Source organism: Pristiophorus japonicus, chromosome 8, assembly GCF_044704955.1.
Source record: "Pristiophorus japonicus isolate sPriJap1 chromosome 8, sPriJap1.hap1, whole genome shotgun sequence".
In the NCBI taxonomy this organism is placed as follows: Eukaryota; Metazoa; Chordata; class Chondrichthyes; family Pristiophoridae; genus Pristiophorus; species Pristiophorus japonicus.
Window position 1 is genome coordinate 119,171,101 of NC_091984.1, and position 16,334 is coordinate 119,187,434.

Consider the following 16,334-nt stretch of genomic DNA (forward strand, 5'->3'; position numbering starts at 1 on the left):
ACAAATTCAAAGCCATCTATAACTACTCTTTGCCTGCATCCTGCCAGCCAGTTCTGAATCCAGCTCAATAAATTTCCACTAATACCAGAGGCAGAACCTTACTTTGCTTTTCATATTTTCCTTTTATCTTCTTTGAGGTATTGTCCTTAGCAGCCATCTTCGTCGAATGTACAGACTACACACGATTGACAAGACAGCAGACCAATGAGCTGAAACATGGCCACATTAATCCCAGAAAATCAAACAAATGAGCAACAGATATATACTTCAAAAACAACTCCATTTTGGGAAACTGTTGTGATGCTATTTCAACATAATACAAAACTTAAGATTTTAAAACTCACTACCCCCGATCATCCTGGATCGAAGAAAGTCATTATCTCAACTCATTACCTCAAGCATTTGTTACTCCCCCCATTTCAAACTGCAATGCTCAACTGAATATCTATCTTATAAATAGTTAAATGATATGTTTGTTGAGATAATAAATCTCAGCTGATGAGTGGTCTTGGTTTCATGTGAAGGCATTACTTGCACACAAGCCATTACAGAAAAATGCTCTTGAAGCGAATAATTTTGCCATGATATACACTGCCGATTATTACCTATTTTTTTCTTTTGTTGCTTCCCTGCAGATTCCGTAATGGCCTCTTTCTTTTTTTCTACTGTTGGCAAAGAAAACAGTGAGAAATTAGTCAAAAATGAATTAAGTTTGCGACAAACTATCTAGCCACCTATCCCCAATACCAAAGCAAAATACTGCGGATGCTGGAAATCTGATATACAAACAGAAAATGCTGGAAATATTCAGCAGGTCGGGAGGCATCTGTGGAGAGAGTTAACGTTTCAGATTGGTAACCTTTCGTCAGAACTGGAAGAAGTTCCAGATGTAACAGGTTTTAAGCAAGTACAGAGGCAGGGAAAGCAGGGAGAGGGGAGGAGAGAACAAAAGGGAAGGTTTATGATAGGATGGAAGGCAGGAGAAATTAAAAGACAAAAGGGATGTTGGTGCAAGGTGAAAGGAGATGGTAACAGGGCAAGAAACAAAAGATGGGGCTTGAAGAGGTGTAAATGGGAACACAGTATCAGAATAATCAGCAACAGCTGCCATCTGAAAAAATGGGGGTAAAGGTTATGATCTGAAATTATTGAACTCAATGTTGAGTCCGGGAGGCTGTAAAAGTGCCTAACAAAAAGATGAGGTGCTGTTCCTCGAGCTTGCGTTGAGCTTCATTAGAACAGTGTAAAAGGCCAAGGACAGAGAGATCAGAGTGGGAGTGGAATGGAGAATTAAAATAACAGGCGACCAGATGCTCGGGTCACGCTTACAGACTGAATGGAGGTGTTCTGTAAAGCGGTCACCAAATCTGCGTTTGGTCTCCCCAATGTAGAGGACACCGCAACGTGAGCAGCGAATACAGAATACTAAATTGAAAGAAGGACAAAGTTGCACCTGGAAGGAACATTTGGGGCCCTGGATGGTGGGAAGAGAGGAGGTAAAAGGGTAGATGCTGCATCTCCTGCGCTTGCACGGGAAGGTGCCACCTATGCCCGTTAGGATCAGCCCTACCCTCTGTCATAGGTCAGGAGTGAAGTCGCTTACTGACTCTTCCACTGTGTTCAGTTCCATTTAGAACTCTTCTGATAAATAGCAGCCCATGCCAGCCTACAAGCAGGACCTGGATGATATCCAGGCACGGTAGATAAGTGACAGATAATATTCACATTGTACAAGTGCCGAGTCATTATCATCTCGAAGAGAAAACCTAGTCATTTCCCCATGACTTCTCAACAGCATTTCAATTGTCAACTCTCTCACCAACATCTTGAGGGTCACCATTGACCAAAAACTGAACTAGATGCACCATATCAACACCATGCCTACGAGCGCAGGGCAGAGGCTGAAAAATCTGACGAGTGGCTAACTGCCTCACCACTCAAAGCCTCTCCATCACCTACATGGCTCAAGTCAAAAGTATGATGCAATACTCACTACTCGCCTGGATGGACACAGACATCCAGGATAGAGCAGTTTGCTTGATGAGTGTCTCTGCCAGTGGATAAAATATCCACCCCCTCCATCATGGGTGCTCTAAGGCTTCAGTTATGCATGATCTACAGGATGCATTGCAGCAATTCACTAAGATTACTTCAACAGCACCACCCCCCCGTGAGCACTACCACCACTCCTGGCATCATGGCTGGGTCAACACTCTAGAATTCCCTACTCAACACCACTATCGGAGCACCATCAGCATAAGGAGGTACACCGCCACCTTCTCAGGACAACGGGGAGTAGACCATAAATGCAGCTTTGCAAACATTGTCCACATCCCAAGAATAAATTATATATATATATATATATAAAATCTATATATGTATATTTTTTTAATAACTCATTATCTGAGCTAAAAGCAAAGTGATACCTACTCCTCTTGCCAACTTGACAGATTCAAGTAGCGAATGAGTGTTAAAGACGCTCAACCAGAAGTAACTATGAATTGCAGAATGGCTCAATGCACAGAAGAAAAGTCACTTTTGCCACGCGAGTTTTACACAGCTGCACATAAGCAGTGCTGCTGCCTGTAAAATGTCAGAATTATGACAAACCTGTGGCAATAGTGGAGAAATGCAAGAGTGCGACTTACTTGCTCACATCTGCAATTCTATGCTGATTGAGTTCAAAATCCTCAACCGTGCTATCGTGGGTGCTACAGAGCAGAGATTATCCACAAAGAGGTTCAGCAGAAAAAGTCCAAGAGTAAGTTGGATATGGCGTGAGGCACAGGAACAGATCAAAATATAATTTTAAAAACTTACCAAATATTTATAAGAAAATAGATTTTGCAGACAATATTATTTTAAATTTAATTCCTGTCCAAATGATTTGCAGAGCACCTTAATGCATTTCCCAGTTTAATACTTACACTTCTTACTCTGTTTTTCTACTTCTGCCTTTAGTCGTTTGTACTTGTCAGTTCTGTACACCAGTACCCATGTGATACCTGAAAATACCAAAATAATAAGTTTACTTTTTCCCCCTCCATAGTCCTTCAAAGACAATTTAACACAGAAACATCCAAATATTATTAAATGGAGAGGCAAGAATACATTATAACAAAATAATTAATTTTGTTGTCTGAGATAATATGCAGAATCATAGAACTTTGACGCACAGGTGGCGGCTATTTGGTCCATTCTTGCTCTCTGAAAGAGTTGCCACAGACTCAGTGAACAGCTTTTAGAGATCCAGCACAGGCACAATGGGCTGAATTCTTCACTTTTGTGATATCCTTTTAAATTCTTTTCAATTATTTATCTTTTTAAAATCGATTATAGATTCTGCTTCTACATGTACCCGTGTCATGGCATTGCTCGTGGCTGTCCTTCTCAGAGTCATTGCCATAGCCTTCATCACTGAACCTCTCCATCAATTCCACACTCGGGACATCCCTGCACTGCTTCCAAACTCCTCTTCCTGTTCCAATAAATGGCCATTAACTTCCTTTCCTCACTAACTTGCTCTACCTCTGTAATGGGCAGCTCCTGGAATGTTCAATCCAAGGGCTCTTCAGCCTCTCCTTTGTGACAGAATATCCGCAGCTGCTCCCCAAGTTCAGAAACCTCAGGAACTCGAGTACAAGTAGTTAAAAACATTGCTGCACACATGCTCATCTAGATCCACATCGCACAGGTACCCGACATCATTGGCTTTGGCTATCTTCCCCCTCCCATATTCAATTATATAGTTTTCTCTCAAAAGATTAAATTCAAATTATTTCATTGCGATTTAGTCACTCATTTCATTTTAGGCTAACTGTACTTCATGGATGAATTCCAACTAAGGATAAACTCCACAATCAACTGGTCTTTTGCCGCTCAAGATTAATATCTCAAATTTATACTCTTAACTTATCAGCCCAACAGCCATAGGAAAAAAGTCAATCAGAGAACAAGCATCCATCCCACGTATGGAATCACTCGAGTTCAAATCAGTTATCTACTTTCTTTTTTAAAAGCCATATTTTAAATGGGAGATCTACATTGTAGCACCTCAAAATATGGCAATTTTTGCCCGTTTCTTTTGCAATTGAGGGACAAAAGATTGATTCAGTGATAGTAATCTGGGGTTCTCTTACTGAAAAATATATGAAAATGTCCCAAGGGTCTTAATCCTTCATTTACAGAAACTATGCTAGAGTTGGCAGGGTCTTAATCCTTCACCAAACTATCTGCACTTTCCAAAGTACACCAGTCTGAGATCATCTGACCTCTGTTGTGGATCATGTTTGCACAGGTGCCGATATGAAAATAATCACTAACATTACATTGAAAACTGAACCAACAGTTAACTGGTCAGAGTCACTAGTTTGAGTGCATTTCATAACCCACAATAGTGATACAGCCTCTGGTCCCTTGCTGATTTCCTCACCAAAGCAACTGATTGTCATTGTAATTCAGCACGAGAGGGTCGCGGAGAAAGTACGTTGGAAAGTTTGTCATTGGAACAATGTATCTCAACGTTGGAGAACAGATCAAACTGGGATTCCTGGACAATAGTCCATGAAGGAATCCCAGGGAGTTTTGACATCTTCATATTTCTGTCTTTCGCTCATCAGATTTTGTATTGGTCAGGTTTATTGGTACATTTTTTTGTCATACATAAAAACAGTTTCTACTATCACAGCCCTATTTTCCTTTAGAAAATCTCATTATTTTCTGGGCTCCCCCAGAAAAGTTTGTAAACCTGTCAACGAGAAGAAAGTTTGAGTATGTTATAAACTGTGTTGAAGTTTTGGCAAAACATCCATTGATACTTCAAACAGGAAACTACCCTTAGCAACTGATGGTAGAAGACTAGGCGAGATGGAAGGATTTAGATTTATAGGTCAACAATTTGAAATGTGGTGAAAGCATTTCACTAACTCATTTAAAGCTAAAATAGTGCCAATCTGTTTCAGTCTTCAAACAGTTTTTGGAATACAGTAAATAATGTTTTTTTTTCTGTTCAGGTGTTTCAAGAAAAGGCATTCCAATATGGATTGTTCACTTTAGCTTTTCTTTTCTGATGTTCTCTCTTGTCATCCATTTCTCAGAGTTTAAGATGGCACCCAACCCAACCACAAACCTCTGGCATAGTAAAAAAAAAAGGCTAATCATAGTGGTGCTTGTTTACTGCACACTTCAGCAAATACTGTGGAACTAAATGCCCTTCAGTACATTTGAGCTACTTAACTTTTAGCAACCCCACATCATTTTTAGTTTACGAGCAAAAACACTTACACTGATAAACAATTCACTAACATTTATGTTGTTACAGATCTTTAATGCTTTTTGCTTTGTGTATTTAAGGAATCATTCTTGCACTTCATATGGTAGTTTTCTCCTTCTCAAAGTACTAACTTGTAATGTGATACAGTTCTATGTATTCCACCCCTACCTCTGCAGTCTCCACCCAGGTGCCCAATCTTCAAGCACGAGCCTGGACAGCAAATGTTAGGCTGTTCAACCATGGGACATCACAGATCAAACTATTGCTCTCCTTCTCCTTTGAGGTACTACATAAGAAACAGGAGCAGGAGTAGGCCATTTGGCCCCGTGAGCCTACTCCGCCATTCAATAAGATCATGGCTGATCTGATCCTGGCCTCAACTCCACTTCCCCACCAGCTCCCCAAACCGCTAGGCTCCCTCATCATTCAAAAATCTGTCTTAACTCCACTTTAAATATATTCACAGCTCCCTGGGGTAGAGAATTCCAAAGATTCACGACCCTCCGAGAAAATAAATTCCTCCTCATTTCTGTCTTAAATGGGTAACCCCTTATTCTGAAACTATGCCCCCTAAATCTAGATTTCCCCATGAGGGGAAACATCCTCCCTGCATCTACCCTGTCAAGCCTCCTCAGAATCTTATATATTTCAATAAGATCACCTCTCATTCTTCTAAACTCCAATGAGTATAGGCCCAACCTGCTCAACCTTTCTTCATACGACAACCCCTTCATCTCAGGAATCAACCTCCAATCATTCCTAACCATCACTTAGTTACCAGTACAATTTCACTTTCTCCATTTCATAAAAGGCAAACAATGCCATTTATCACCATTCCCCAGCATAGGCAATTATCTGCATGGAATAATGGCATTTGGGATCCAGTCAAAATAGTTCCCAACCATTCAGTGTTTTCAGTGTTATCCTGCACCCTCGGGTTTTGTTCATAATTCTGGTACATCACTGAACTTAATTCTGGTACATCACACACAACCTCTGAACAACAAAGTTTTTGCCCACAAGCAAACCCATATGAAAATGTAGCGCTGTTCTATGCTCGCACTTGTATGTAACTGCACAGGATATCTTAGATGGCAAGGGCAAGAATGCAACCTTTGGCCAAGTGTCGAAAATGTGTTTTGAAAGCTCCATCTCCATTCGAGAGAACTGGGGCAAACAGTATAAACCATTCATAAGTAAGTTTACCTAAAAGGCAAGTTTATATTCCTACTGTGACAGTAGAAACAAGTTGAGAGGGAAATCCAAGAAATAAACTCATGGTGAAAACCAACAGATTCCTAAAGCCTGGCAGCAAACCAATTGTCCCAGATCATATTTGCAATTAAAAAAGGGTCTTTGCATTTATATAGTGCTTTTCACAACCACTGGATGTCTCAAAGCGCTTTACAGCCACTGAAGTACTTTTTGACGTGCAGTCACTGTGGTAATGCAGGAAACGCAGCAGCCATTTTCTGCATAGCAAGCTCCCACAAACAACGTGATAATGACCAGATAACCTGCTCTGGAGATGTTGGTTAAGGGATAAATATTGGCCAGGACACCATAGATAACGCCCCTGTTCGTCTTCAAAAGAGTGCCATGGATCTTTTACATCCATCTGAGAGAGCAGACAGGGCCTCGGTTTTAATGTCTCATCCAAAATACGGCACCACAGTACTGCACTAGAGTGCTCAAGTCTCTGGAGTGGGATTGAACCCGCAACCTTCTGACTCAGAGGCGAGTGAGCTACCAACTGAGCTGACACAATAACAATTATACCAACATGTCAGCCATACCTCAGAGGTAGTACTCTCACTTCTTAGTCAGAAAATTGTGGGTTCAAGTCCCACTCCAGTCTTGAGCACATAATCTAGACTTACACTCCAGTGCACTTCTGAGGGAGAGTTGTACTTTTATTAAACTGAAGCCCCGTCTGGTGGATATGAAAGATCCCATGGCACTATTCAAAGAGCAGTGTCCTGACCAAATTCACTAAAACAGATTACCTGGTTATTATCTCACTGCTGTCTGTGGGAGTTTGCTGTGCATAAATTGGCTGCCATGTTTCCTACATTACAACAGTGACTGCACTTTATTGACTGCAAAGCGCTTTAGAGCATCCCATGGTCGTGATAGGCGCTGTATAAATGCAGGTATTTCTTTACAAAGTGAATTAAATCCTCGGGAATGTCACCAACTGGGTAGACCACTTTTAATACCGAGTAATGTTCTTTATTTTTGCCAGTGTTCATGCCTCTCCCTCAGGTGCGTGGGGGGGGGGGGGGGGGGGTAGATGACACATCCATCAGGAGAGAGCGATGGAGCCCATCCAGCGTCCGACAGGAGACCACTCACCTTCGGCCAAGAGAGCGGTGCAGACAGAGATGAAGACGATCAGGATCGTGTCAGCGCACATAGTGCTCATGGCCGCACCAGGAGGCGAGCACGGGAGCTTTTTAATACTCCCACTCTTCCGAATCAGCAAGCAGGTCGCACCACACAGAGGGCCTAAAGGACCAACATTCATCAACCCAGGGCCCGCTCCCTAGCAACAGGCCCAGGCCGGCGCAGTGGCTGATGGGAAGAGAGGGCCCGTTTGAAATGTAATTTTTCACGCTCAACACCGAACCGGGTTTTCCTATAGAGATTAGGCATGTTTTTTAAAAATATATTTTTTAATGAGTGATGGCAGTCGGTTAATTTCAGGGTGATTATTAACGACGCGGCACTGCGCACGCGCGGTACCGACATCAACGGATCTAGCTCCGCCCCTTCTGCCGATTGGTTCCTTGGGTGATAAACGGCCTGCGCGGAGAGGTAAAGGCTTAGGACCATGGCCCTGGTCATCCCCGCCCCTCATCAGACTGGGTACCTGGGTGCTGGCACTGCTTTGCAACGTTCAGTGCGGGTTCTGTACAATCAGTGACCGCACGAGTTCACAAGCTGGGCCCCTCCTTTGTGTGTCATGTAGTAAAGCAGTTTAAAGCGGGCAAAATATGGACAAACTGCCCCTCTTCATCTCCATTATCTTTCTTCAGGCCACAAATCAACTGAAACCAAGGCAGGCGACTTTTTATATTTCCGTGCTTCTGCTGCTTACCCACAGTAGTACAGAGAATTGGTGGGGGGAGGAGGAAGAGAGATGAGTGGGATATATAAATATATATATATATATATATATATATATATAATTTAAAAAAAAAATATTTTATATATCCCATTATATATAATTAAGAAACATGTTTTATAGGCAAGGCCCAGAGTGCAGGACACAACAAATATTAAAAAGACTTGGAAGATTTTAAGAGAAGTGAGGAAATCAAGAAGTAATGGTTAGGTGGCACCTAGCTATGGTTTTCAAAGTCTAAATAATATGAAGGAGGTGACACTCAGTAGGTTAGTCACCATCTGAGGTAAGAACAGGCAAGTTAACATTTCCAGTGTAGTCCCTTTATTAGATTCTCAGTTATAATTCTTTAGGCCAAAAGCTTGGTCAAAGGGGTGAGTTTTAAATAGGCTCTTAAAGGAGGGGGGACAGGTTAGAGAAAGGGGTTTATGGTGGGATTTCTAGAGTGTAAGGCTGAGGTGCCTGAAGATGCAGCTGTCTATGGGGCATGGGTGGGCAATACATGATGCCAGAGGAAGAGCAAGAGAGAGTTTAGGGAGTTGTAGGTCTTGTGGAGGTTAGAGATAGGCAGGGCGTGACCACAATGAGATTTAAATACAAGGGTGGGGATTTTAAACTTGATGAATTAAGGGACTGGGAGCCAATGTCGGTGGCAGAGTTCTGTATGCAAAGTTTATAGGTAAGGGTGGGAAGCTGGCTAAGAGAGCATTAGAGTAATCATATCTGGAGGTGATGAAGACCTGTTTAAGGTTTCAGCAGCAGATGGACTGAGGCCAGGGTGGAAGTAGATAATATTACAGAGATGACCTTTTTATAGTATCAAGAATGACTTGCAGGTAAGTTGTGGATCATATCACCAGGCTTATTGAAATCTGTATCTAGGCCTAGATTTAGCAATGTATGTTCTATATTATAATAAACAAGGACCAAATATTTATATTATTATCATATTTGTGACAAAATTTGATGAGGTATTTGGACAGATAACCAAAAACTTGCTACACTTCACTGTTGTCTATTTATAAGCACAAAATACCATAGCTTAGCCCAATACTTATTCATGAAATTGGTGCCACTTCATCCTCAGTGGAAGCTTTCACTGAAATCAGCCTTTTTGCTTATTCTTTGTTTAGAATGCAAAATGACATTGCCACAATACTTTGCTATGTCAGTTCAGACCAAGCTTTAATCTTAAAGTAAAATGATTTCCTATTGAGAGGGGCATCTCTGGCATGGTGAGACTTCTACCTGCAAAGAGGAAGCCCAGCATCCCTGACCTTAACTTTTGACCCTGGTTGGGTGGCTTCCCAGCCTCTGCCAGGGAGTCACATGAAATGGGGCCAGAAACTAACAGCAGGAGGTCACAAGCTGGCTGCGGAAGAAGGACGAGACAGCCTCCAAGCTCCTGAAATATTTTTTTTGTTGCAGAATTTCATCTACTGCTGCTGGGGCCTGACCACGGTAGTGTTAGTAGAGTGACCACACACCGACAATCTCTCTGGAAAAAGAAGCCTTAAGGCAAAGACAGCTGACATTTGAAAGCTGCACCCCAGGCCTAGCAGGTGGTGCTTGGGGCCAGCGCTCAAACAGGGCAAATTACTGACGCTGTGTTCTCTTCGTTTTAATTGTATTTACATGTCCTGTCAGCTTCCTGAACCGCCTTCTGGAACAGGGGAGAAGCAGAATTGATCCTGAGCACAAATCTGTCCCCATCCACTGGAAGACTTGTAGGATGGGGCCAAAATGTCTCGCCATGGGGTCTTTATTTAGAAGAGCTTAACTTGTTATAACTTTAAAATGAATGGACTGAAATCAATTCATCACAATATTGTGATTTGTGACTGCTGTTTGTTTTGAGATATGGAAAGGTATTGGGTCTGAATTTGTAGTCTGAGGCTTCATGCGGGCGCATGCCTCCGAACCGCAAGAAAAGTACGAACCTACTTGATGGTCCCGGAGGTTCGAACACTTGTGCTCCTGGACCTCTACTTGTACACTTGCGTAAAGGCCCACGTATCCCAGGCGCGCATGCACTTCACAAGTGCCCCTGGGATCACGTGGACCAGGCCAACCAATGAAAAAGGGGGATTTCCCCATTATGCTTATGGGGATTTCATTTACGTACAGAATTCCCATGAGCATGAATAGGAATCCCCTAAAAACCACAATTACACACCAGTTAAATAAAGAGAAATTATTACATATTCATAAGAACATAAGAATTAAGAGCAGGAGTCGGCCATTTGACCCCTTGAGCCTGCTCTGCCATTCAATAAAATTTTCTACCTCAACTCCACTTTCTTGCATTATCTACATATCCCTTGATTCCCTTAATATTCAAAAATCTATCGATCTCTGTCTTGAATATACTCAATGACTAAGCATCCAAAGCCTTCAGGGGTAGATAATTCCAAAGATTCACCACCCTCTAAGTGAAGAAATTTCTCCTCATCTCAGTCCTAAATGGCCAACCCCTTATGAGACTGTGACCCTTGGTTCTAGACTTCCCAGCCAGGCTAACCATTCTCCCTGCATCGACCCTGTAAAGCCCTGTAAGAATTTTGTATGTTTCAATGAGATCGATCACCTCTCATTCTTCTAAACTCTAGAGAATATAGGCCTAATCTACTCAATCTCTACTCGGAGGACAATTCCCCCCCCCCCCCACCCCCACCCCCCCACAATCCCAGGAATCAATCTGGTGAACCTTTATTGAACTCCCTCTATGGCAAGTATATCCTTTAGGTAAGGAGACCAAAACTGTACACAATACTCCAGGTGTGGTCTCACCAGGGGGCCTATATTGCAGTAAGACGTTTTTACTCTTATACTCAAATCCTCTTGTAATAATGGCCAACAAACCATTTACTTTCTTAATTGCTTGCTGTACCTGCATGTTAACTTTCAGTGATTCGTGTACAAGGTCCCTCTGAACACCAACATTTTCCAATCTCTATTTTTCTAATTTTCCTACCAAAGTGGATAACTTCACATTCCTCCACATTATATTCCATTTGCCATGTTCTTGCCCACTCACTTAGCCTGTCTTAATCCCCTTGAAGTCTCTTAGCAACCTCCTCACAACTTACATTCCCACCTAGCTTTGTATCATCAGTAAACTTGGATATATTATATTTGATTCCCTCATCCAAATCATTGATATAGATTGTAAATAGCTGAAGCGCAAACACTGATCTTTGTGGTACCCCACTAGTTACAGTCTGCCAACCCGAAAATGACCCGTTTATTCCTACTCTCTGTTTTCTGTTCATTTACCAATCCTCAATCTATGCTAGTATATTACCCCCATCCCATGAGCCCTAATTTTGTTTAATAACCTCGTGTGGCACCTTATCGAATGCCTTCTGAAAATCCAAATAAAGTTTAAAGTACAATTAATTTAAACATTTAAAACAAAAATTTAATTTTTTGAAAAACCAAAGTATATATAAAGGAGCTAAAATTAACCTATAACTAATTTTAAAGCACTTTTATGTTTAAATAATTAAAAAAAATATTTTCATATTTATTTAAACTCTTGCATGGTAAAAGAAGGCCCTATGCCTGCTTTGACCAGGCCTAAGAATTTCACGGGCATCCGCTGGGCAGTAGTGGACAAGTAGACCAGCTCTCCGCCAGTGAATGTCCATTTCCCGGGGGTGCGGTGGATGTCAAGCTTGAAGTAAGCACAAAAACTCGGAACTTGTGGAGCACTTACAACCGCATACACAATGTGTTGGCAGTCATAGGCCCCAGAAAATATGGGCCAATATACACCTGGGGATCAAGATATCTTAAAAATGCACTTGCTTATTTGTTTTATTCTGATGTTATACAAAAAGCAATTCATATTTATTTAACTTTATTTGGGAAAATACAAATAGGCTACTCAAAAAATATCAATTTTATATAATTGAAGTTAAACACCAGTTTGAATTGCTTTATATAACATTAATAAGTTTGACTAAATTTGGTCCAGTTAGTACTGGGCATGGACCCACAGCACACATTAAATTGGCAATCCAACTTTTAATCAACTTCCTTTCAAATTCTCCTAGCCATGAGGCTCATATTGTTTGTGACAATTTTGTTTTGTGTTCATTAAGGAGCATTGATGGTGTTGACTGGGGCATTTTTTTCCACTTTGGCAGTATTGCTAATATCAAACTCGTCAGCTATGGCAGCATGATGAGGAAAAGCCCACCCACCCCAGTACTAGTTCTGAATTTTCCCATTTCCTGCACGAAAAGTCCTCATGGATTCGTTGAGAGAAACTGGCTTTCATGTTATGGGCAGCTTCACACTGTAGGAATTGGATTGTTACTGCCCAACATATTTCATTTAGAGCCAGCAGAGTGAGGGGACTTTTAACTCATAAGTGTTGATGGATTCAAACCTAGTACTGCAGTGTACTAATCCATTATGGCACACCAACTCAATATTCCACTCATGGCATGACAGTTTCACCCATGAACTGTCTGAGTCCACCCGCTGGATAAATATTGGGCCAGAATTTGCAGTGGGTTTTGACGGCATGCGCTAAATCCCGACTTGACAGATGATCCGCACTGACAGGGAAATCCTAATTGCTTGGCTAATTGCCTACCAACTGCCCAGCAATTACGCCTGGAAATTTTACGGATGACGCAAACAGGCACAGGGTCTGTTTGCACAGCCTAAGGGGATACCTCCTGTTAAATCTAAGTAATGAAAAAAACTTATGAGGCCAGAAATAGAAGCATTTTAGGATTTTGTCCATGGAAAGTATTGTCCATGAAAAGTTCGGATGAAATGGTTGAAAGAAGAAAGAAAGACTTGCATTTATATAGTGCATTTTGCGACCACCGGACGTCGCAAAGCACTTTACATCCAATGAAGTACTTTTAGAGTGTAGTCACTGGTGTAATGTGGGAAACCCGATGGACAATTTGCACACAGCAAGTTCCCACAAGCAGCAATGTGATAATGAATAGATAATCTGCTTTTGTTATATTGATTGAGGGATAAATATTGGTCGGGACACTGTGGATAACTCCCATGCTCTTCTTCGAAATAGTGCCATGGGATCTTTTACGTCCACCTGAGAGAGCAGACGGGGCCTCGGTTTAACATTCCATCCGTTGCTACATCGAAAGGTTTTTTTGCATCAATGTGGAGCATAAGCTTAAAAGAAATCCGTACTGAAAGTATAGATGTTCATGCACATTAAATCCAGTAAAGCTCTCGTAATTATTTTTTTTACTTTCTGGAGGACCTTCTGTTTCCTGATTGGAGCACCGGCCCATGTGATCCCAGGCATGTTTCTGCACACACTGCGCCCCTGGGATCTGTGGGCCACTGCGTTGCCCTCTATTACACAGCGTCAAACAGCAAGTTCGCGAAGGAGGGGCCACATCAGATAAGTTTGCATTCCGGCAGCGTAATCCGTAGTTACGCCGCCGACTGCCAATCCAGGCCATTGTATCCATTTGGCACTTGCTATATAATTATGTATTATCACAAGCATAACAAGTGTAAGAGAAATATATTTGCTAGTGAAGTCTAAATGTTTGGTTTAAGCGAACTACTGGAATAATACTTTTGAAATTGCTTTTAAAAACTTACCTTGTCAGCAAAATTAAAGAGGTACTGTTTCTAGGGATCAGTGGGTTGATTGTAGAGGGTTCTTTTCTTTTCCAGTGTTTCTGAGCCATGCACATTGTGCAACCAATCTGATCTTGGGTCTCTGCTGATGCTGCTTTGAACTGATAAATAGGAGGTACATAAAAGCAGTCCGGACAGTCATTTTTCTTCTAATTTTCTCTCTTCCCTTTGGGTGATTTGCCTGTATTCAGGGCTCCCCACAACAGTATTTCTGAGATTGAAAACTCAGTGGCACCTTGTATGAAACGTGTCTTTTTTTTTGCTGTGGTGCCATGCATGATGCCATTGCACTATTGATTATGACTTTCATATTCCATCAGCCATGATTTAATTGTACGGCGGAGCAGGCTCAAGGGGCTGAATGGCCTACTCATATTCCTTATGTTCCTATGTGACGGATGAGACGTTAACCCGAGGCCCCATTTGCTCTCTCAAGTGGACGTAAAAGATCCCAAGGTACTCATCCGAAGAAGAGCAGGGGAGTTATCCCCGGTGTCCTGGCCAATATTTATCCCTCAATCAACATAACAACAACAGATTATCTGGTCGTGATCACTTTGCTGTTTGTGGGAGCTTGCTGTACACAAATTGGCTGCCCCATTTCCTACATTACAACAGTGACTACACTTCAAAAGTACTCCATTGACTGTAAAGAGCTTTGGGACGTCCGGTGGTCGTGAAAGGCGCTATATAAATGCAAGTATTTCAAGTCTTTCTTTCATGTAACAAAATCCTTAGCCATCCTGAATGACTGAACTCTGATAATATGGAATGGAAGCCTGTATTTTTGCCAAAGAGAAATATGTCTGCTATTAAATGGTACTTCTAAAGAAAACTCGAGATCCGTTGTGTCTGCCTGCTATCAGGCTGTATCTTTGATAAATGTAGGCTTTTAACATGCAAAGTGGTCTTCTCTCCATTTGTCTAAAGAAATCATGTGTTTTGCATAACCAGAGAAAGGTCCTGATCATCATGATTTTTGTCGGCAGAAAGCATGATCAAAAACAGCCCTTAATGCAGACAGCAAATTTGATAAAGTGAATCTTGCTGTTTTTTGGTTGGTTCAATCTTCCAGAGATGGATGGAAGCACTTTATCAGTGGACCTCAAGGTTTTTTGAGATACAGTGTGCTTGCCAATTGGCTTGCTTTGAGCAAAAGACAAAGTTGCCTCTTTCCCTTCTACCTTTTTGATTGCATAGTGCTTAACCCCAAGGAGTTCAAATTAGGCCACATTAATACAAACTGGTAAGATAATCTGCTCCAAATATTTTTTTAAATAATTATTTCCCCACAAGCAGTATATAGTCATGCAATGCTCTTCTTTAGACTATCAGATTAGATTGAAGAAAACTACGCTGCTTTCTTTCTTTTCTGTTTCTTTTCAGGTCCAAATGGCCATTGTGTGAAATCAAACATCTGTGAATTTTAAAGTTCCTCCTTGAGTTTGAGAGTGATGTGGTTCAGTCCGGAACTAGGGTCTTAAATCTAAACAAAGCCAATGAGATAGGTATTCGAGGCAAGTTGGCTCAGGTAGATTGGGAAAATAGATAATAAATTATGATGGTAGATAAGCAATGATGAACATTTAAAGAAACTATTCATAATTCTCAACGAGCATACATTCCCTTGAGGAATAAAAACTTCATGGGAAAAGTGGTCAAACTGTGGCTAACTAGAGAAGTTAAGGATGGTATTAGATTAAAAGAAGAGTTACCAAAAAGATTAGTAAGTCTGAGGATTTGGAGAGTTTTAGAAATCACCAAAGGCTGACCAGGAAATTGATAGAGGGAGAATATAAAAAGTACAGAGGAGAAGTAAAAAAGTGAAATAAAAGGGACAAAGAGACAGTACAAGAATAGATTGGCAGCTAACATAAAAGGGAATATAGGCATATTAACGGTAAAAGGGTTGTCAGAGGAACAATTGGACGAATTGGAGATCTATTGGCGGAGGCAGAAGGCATAGTTGAGGTACTAAATGAGTACTTTGCATCGGTGTTTATTAAGGAAGAGGACTTTGCCAAAGCTACGGTAAATGAGGAGGTTGTTGGGATATTGGATGAGAAAAAAATAGATAAGGAGGAAGTACTAGAGGAAATCCCCTGGACCTGATGCCTACATCTTAGTGTTTTTAAAGAGGTGGCTGCATTGGTTTTGATCTTCCAGAATTCCGTAGATTCTAGTATGGTCCCCATGGATTGGAAGGTAGCAAATCTAACCCTGCTATTCAAGAAAGGAGGGAGAGAGAAAACGGAACTATAGGCCAGTTAGACCGACATCAGTAGTAGTAAA

General features: G+C 41.4%; 1 protein-coding gene across 1 annotated transcript in view; it reads right to left on the reverse strand.

Moving 5' to 3' along the window:
* Nucleotides 1-7,835, reverse strand: part of tmco1 (transmembrane and coiled-coil domains 1) — a 31,395-nt gene extending 23,560 nt beyond the window's left edge. Inside the window, exons 1-3 of the mRNA XM_070886204.1 lie at nt 7,628-7,835; nt 2,928-3,005; nt 606-665 (exon numbers count right to left, since the gene is read on the reverse strand). Of these exons, the coding sequence (XP_070742305.1) occupies nt 606-665; nt 2,928-3,005; nt 7,628-7,799 (310 nt within the window). The 5' untranslated portion in view covers nt 7,800-7,835. The remainder of the gene's footprint in view (nt 1-605; nt 666-2,927; nt 3,006-7,627) is intronic.
* Nucleotides 7,836-16,334: the final 8,499 nt, after the last annotated feature.